The 6088-nt window shown below is 45.8% G+C and overlaps 1 protein-coding gene across 1 annotated transcript; it reads right to left on the reverse strand.

Moving 5' to 3' along the window:
• Positions 1 to 1014: 1014 nt before the first annotated feature.
• Positions 1015 to 2664, reverse strand: LOC100658228 (protein S100-A7-like). Its single transcript, XM_003414904.3, has 2 exons — positions 2494 to 2664; positions 1015 to 1179 (listed from the first exon to the last, which is right to left on the reverse strand). Exons 1-2 carry the CDS (start codon positions 2662 to 2664, stop codon positions 1015 to 1017), a joined length of 336 nt encoding a protein of 111 aa, XP_003414952.1.
• Between the last annotated feature and the right edge of the window lie 3424 nt (positions 2665 to 6088).

A 6088-nucleotide genomic window follows, 5' to 3' on the forward strand; every position in this document is an offset into this window, starting at 1 on the left:
GTGTGACCCCAAGTAGAGCATCCACAACTTGGAGTTTGTTTCTCCCTTCCCACTTTATCCAGCCAAAAGGTTAGTTTCTTTTTCAAGTATCCCACTGAGGCAAGATTCCTTCCAACACCCATAAGGGAACGCAGAACTAGTGTGGACTTTAACCAGCCCTATTCTTTCACCTGCTTCCTGTGGGACTGCTCCACTAGAAAACATGCTCTTCAAATCTTCACTGTTCCCTCACTTCTGTCTCCACAGTGCACATGTCTCACACCGCAGTGAGGAGAAACACCTCAGAGCAGAAGCTCCCTCTCATTCACACACAAACACAACACACGTTCTGCAGGTTAACACATACAAGCACAAAAAAATCATATACATGGACTTCAGGAGGCGGAGCTGGTTCTCAGGACCCTGCTGCCTCTTCCCATTCATGACAATGGCCCATAAAGAAAATACCCACTGGCCCTCAGGCTCAAGGGTAAGGCATGACTTTGGTCCAGGATGTACTTTTGACCTCAGAGGAGAGATCCAACTACTCCTTGGCCCTTAGAAGCAGCTGCACTGAAGGGCTAGGAAAAAAAGCATCTGCTCCTCCTCCCAGCTCTTTCCTAAACAGCCAGGTGGGTGATGGATATCTCAGTGCCATACCTGAGGTGCCCCACCTCCTACACACTCAAGCACAGAGAGACAAAGAGACATCCCAGGATCCCAGCTCTATCCCAGGAGAAAAAAGAGCGTGTGCCATACTGGCAGGGACCTCCTGTGATGCCAGCAGTTGGGCTATATTGGGGCCCTGAGAAGCAGAAGTGGGCCTGGAGCAAGACCAGGAAGGCCTCTCTGGAGTAAATGTCAGCTGGGTTGATCCCCCTTGTGGAGAGTCTACAAAGCTGAGAGTCAGTATTTGTCCGTTTGTCCAGTCATACCACCAAAAGAGAAGGAAGAAGTAATGCAAGTATCAGGTGCAAGGACATACTTTATTGTTTCGGGGGTTTCTGGAGGCCTCTAGGCTGGACTGGCTAGGGATCACTGGCAAACCCCAGAACAGGGCGGCGCACCATGGCTCTGTTTGTGGTAGTCAGTGGCTATGTCCCCCACTACACAGAGAAACTCGGAAAAGTCAATCTTCTTATCCTTATTCTTGTCTTTTTCATCAAAGATATTGCATAAGTAATTTTTGCCCCTTCTTTCCTGTGGGGTTAAAAAAACATACAAACAAACATAAAAACATTATCCAAGGAGAAGAGGAGAATAGAGACAGAAGAGACAACACCTAGGTCTGAACCAAAGGTGTGGTTGGTCAGGTGAGGCTATGGAGATGGAAAGATGGGGTCAAGCAAGGTCAAGCCCTGACTCATCACTGGAGATTTCTGGCCAAAAATGGCAACTTGCATGGGAAGTACATTGGTTAATGACAAAGGGACTCAGGCTTATCCACCACCTCCCCTTCAGGACCACTGTCTTCATTCTTCCCCCAGGGGACCAATACAGCCCAGCCAGTTACTCTCCTCATTCTCTAATGCTCTTCCCACTTAAATTCTTTCCCTTCAAAACCTATCAGTTTGGCCCCATTTATTCTGTTCCTTAGTCTCAATCTGTGCTGATGATTCCTTCTAACAGTTAAATGAAATTAAGACTATAAATGCACTTTGTCCGTATAAAAGATGGTGGCCTTGTCTGTAGGGTTCATGATTCCCACCGTGATACCTCTGCTTCCGTGGGTAGTGATAGTTCAGTGGCAGAATTCCCACCTTCCAAACAAGAGACCCGAGTTCACATCCCCGCCAATGTGCCTTGGTGCACAGCCACCACTCATCTGGCAGTGGGGGCTTGCATGTTGCTATGATGCTGAAAAGCAGCTAACAATAACCTCTTCTCCCAGGATAATGTGAAGAAGAGCCTTTAGGAGGCAACCTTTTACCCCAAGGCAACCAGACACTTGGAGGGACTCTCAGTGACCAGTGGGAGGGCAGATGCTTTAGCCTATTCACTGCCTTTCAAATCATAACACTTTCTTGAGTCTCTAATATGGCCACCACTTTTTCTCATTTTCAAAGCAATTTCAGATAAATCATTTCATTTCAACACCAGCAACTCAGGAAATTAAGTTCTATTAACTCCTTTTGCAGATGAGAAAACCAAGGATCAGATTGTGGGTGATTTGTCCAGATTTACACATCAAGGGAGCCCCAGTGGCAGGACAGGTGCCTAGGAGACAAAAGAGCATGACTCTTTGTCCTGAGCTCCTAGAATCTTCCATTCTGCCTCCACATGGGACTGGCCCTGCCTTGGGCCTGGAGGTAAAATGAGGAGAGGGAGGAGGTGTGGAGAGTGAATCAAGGAAGGGCCAGACTCCAGATTGGACAATCACAAACAGTGCGTCCACCTCATAGCGGGGTCCTCAGACTTGCCAAAGCCCATGGACCCCATTCACCCACCCCATCTCCTCCCTGCACACACATACACAACCTCTTCCTGTCCCAGAGAAGTCAGACCCCTATTCACACAGTCATTGAGGAAGTTGGGGAAGTTCTCCTTCAGCAGCTTCAGCAAGTTTTCCCTATTGATCTTATCATCATGCCCAGTGTATCGATGAAATAGTTCGACCACGTTCAGTACCAAATTCTCAGCTGGAGTGTGGCATATCTTGACTTTCTCAGCTGCAATTTTGCTCATCTTGGCTTTTATTCCAAGACAAGAGTCTACAGACAAGAAATTAATGAGAATGAACAGAGTGGAAGAGACTTTGAAGGACAAGGCCAAGGAGTGAGTGAGGACAGAGCTAACACAGAACAAAAAGAACTTGTCTTTCTCAACTGGTGAGGTAAATTGGTCTCAGGGACGGGAGAGTGCAACTGAATCCTTGGTCCTGAGACCATTCCTGGGGGAGTCTGGAAGGAGCGGGAGGGGAACAGTGGAGATCAGGGCTGTGTTAGTGAGGAGCAGGGGCTGAACTGCAGGGGGTGGGTATGCAATGTCTTCTGGCTCATCCAGTTGGGAGCAAGATCACAAAGAGAAACATCAAATCCCAAGGGAAGACATGCCCATGAAGCCTAGCCTTTGGTCTACCCCACTCTCCCCACTTCCACCTAGGAAATCACCAAGGACCACCAGCCTGAGCAATCAGGTCTAGACTCCTGGGTTTCTGGTTATCTGTCACAGTGGTAGAACTCCCACCTTCCAAACAGGAGGGCTAAGTTCAATTCCCCACCAATGTACCTCAGTGGCAGCCACCACTGGTTCTGACCCCTCCACCCTCCAAGACCCTCCCAAAAGTTATTTCAGAAGAGCTTGTGCACAAAGAGCACACTGAAACCAGGGAGTAAAGAAAACCAAGGGCTACAGAAGGAAGATATTTTTTACCTGACAGTTCTCAGAAAAGCACCTAATACTGAGCCAAGAGGAATAACAAGATCATCTAGTCAAGCCAGCCCCCTGCTGAGATGGGTGCAGAAGAGGGGATATGGGATTTCCCAGGACAAGCACAAGGTCCCACTCTATTAGTTGCAGAACCCATGCATACTGACTCCCAGGCAAGGTTAGTATTCCCACAGCTGCAGGCAGCAGAGCAGGTGGGCACTAGACATGACTCCTAGGAAAGAACAGAGACAGGTACAGACTTACTGGAGCTGAGGATGATCACGGAGGAGAGAATTAGTGAAATTAGGTACCTGGGCACAAAGCAGGCCCTTTATGCACGTTGGCCTGGGATCGTCCCAGAGCCTGGGTGTCCTGTGGCAGTGTTTGTTAGTTTCTCCAAACCTTGCATCACTTTGGGTGTGGAGACACACGAAAGATGCTATACTCAAAACTTCCTTCTAGATATGCTGGGTCTCCAGTGCCTACCACTATCAGACCACATCACCACAATTCTGCCCAGCCAGGTTCCTGGCCAGTGGGAGAAGATCCTATGCAAGAGAGGTGTGGACAGAGCTGAGTACATTGCCACAGCTCAAGGATGATGGAATCTAGGGATCTTGGAGGGAAGAAACACCTGTTTGTTTACTCAGTCATTCCACAACATTCTATTAATGGCTAGTAATAACTGCCTCCTTTTCCAAGTACTGGAATGAGCCAGGCAGTGGGTTGCTGTTTTAGGTACATTGCCTCAGAGTCCCATGAGAGCCCTGTGAGTTCACATTAGGGCTCATTACCACTGTGAGGTAGGTATTGCCCCTTCTTACAGATGAGCAAATTGGGACCGAGGCTGGGTTTCTCAAGGTAACTCAGATAGAATATGACAAAGTCAGGATTCAAACCCAGATCTCTCAGACTTCAAAGCCCTCTCCGAATCATACTGCCCTCTTGCTTAGCCTCTGATGGTGTTACTGTCTGGGCTGGGCAAGGGATCACACCATTGCCTGCCCTGCAGGAGCCCACACTCCAGGACAGATGACCCTGGACAGAAGGATCTCACAGGTACGTCCATCCAGGAAACTGTGGGCTTCAGGGTCACGGTGGCAGTGAGTGTGGCCTCTGTGATTCCCAAAGCCCTGGTTGTCACAACTTTCAGACCATGAGTCTCTCTGCAAGGGCTGTCTGTGGGCACCATTGCCCCAGGAACAAAACCTTTTCCATCAGGGAAGCTCACTACGTTTTAAAAAACACCTTCACTGACATCATCTTTCCAGATCCTCACAGGAATCCCCAGAGGGACCCTGCAGTTACTGAATCTCAGCCAGAGGTGGTCAGTGAGACACTTCAGTATCATCTCACCACACAGCCTCGTGCGGACCCCGGGGGTATGCCATGTACCACTATTGAGATCCAAATTCAGCTGTGTGGTCAGTACGGTAATGATCATCTCAAACTCTCCTATTTGGAGATTGAAAGTGGAAAAATCACATTTTGAAGTTCTTTTGCATCCAGGGCCCAGATATGATTAGCTTGAGAATCTCCAGAGAGATTTAGAAGGTGCAGCAGTGGCAGCTGCAAAGCCAGCTCCAACACAAGTAAGCTTTCACAGAAGCTAAACCCTCAGTGACACTGTCCAGTCATCTCCTTTGAGGGCATGGGAGCTGTGGTGATTTCATGGTGGTAGCCGTCCTAGAACCAGTTTTCTAAATTCTGGGTCACAGCTGAGAAGGTTCACCTTACAAGCAACCTATCTGCAGTGGCTTTCTAACTTCCTCTCCTACAGCCCTCCAAAGAGTTATAAGCCCTTGAGACCCTTGATTAATTGTCTTTCTGTTTAAAATATAGGAAGTGAACCCTCAGGAACCAGAAGAAAGCAAATAATAAAAATTAGAGAAGAATTAAATGAATTAGAAAACAGAAAAACAATTGAAAGAGTTAACAAGACCAAAAGCTGGTTCTTTGAAAAAATTAACAAAACTGATAAACCACTGGCCAGACTGACAAAAGAAAAAAAAGACAAGAAGCAAATAACCCAAATGAGAAATGAAATGGGAAATATTACACCAGACCCAACTGAAATTAAAGAATGATATCAAATTACTATGAAAAATTGTACTCCAACAAATTTGAAAACTTAGAAGAAAAGGACGAATTCCTAGAAACATATTACCTACCTAAACTAACACAAACAGAGGTAGAACAACTAAACAGACAGATAACAAAAGAAGAAATTGAAAAAGAAATTAAAAAACTCAAAACAAAAAAAAAGCCCTGGCCCTCATAGCTTCACTGCAGATTTACGAAACTTTCAGAAATGAATTAACACCACTACTACTAAAGGTATTTTAGAGAATAGAAAAGGATGGAATACTTAAAAATTCATTCTAAGAAGCCAGCATATCCCTGATAGCAAAACCAAGACCACAAAAAAAGAAAATTATGGACCTATATCTCTCATGAACTTACATGCAAAACTCCTCAACAAAATTATGTCCAATAGAATTCAATGACGTATCAAAAAATAATTCACCATGACCAAGTGGGATTCATACCAGGTATGCAGAGATGGTTCAACATTAGAAAAACAATTAATGTAATTCATCATATAAATAAAAGAAAAGACAAGAAACACATGATTTTATCAATTGATGTAGAAAAGGCATTTGGCAAAGTTCAAAAAGCATTCATGACAAAAACTCTCAGCAAAAGAGAAATAGAAGGAAAATTCCTGAACATCATAAAG

Source organism: Loxodonta africana, chromosome 3 (genome assembly GCF_030014295.1).
Source record: "Loxodonta africana isolate mLoxAfr1 chromosome 3, mLoxAfr1.hap2, whole genome shotgun sequence".
Classification (NCBI taxonomy): Eukaryota; Metazoa; Chordata; class Mammalia; order Proboscidea; family Elephantidae; genus Loxodonta; species Loxodonta africana.

Coding starts and splice junctions, on each gene's coding strand:
- LOC100658228 (XM_003414904.3), bottom strand. CDS start 2,664: ATGAGCAAAATTGCAGCTGAGAAAGTCAAGATATGCCACACTCCAGCT. Junction 1,180..2,493: donor CCAACTTCCTCAATGACTGT/GTGAATAGGGGT, acceptor TTAACCCCACAG/GAAAGAAGGGGCAAAAATTA.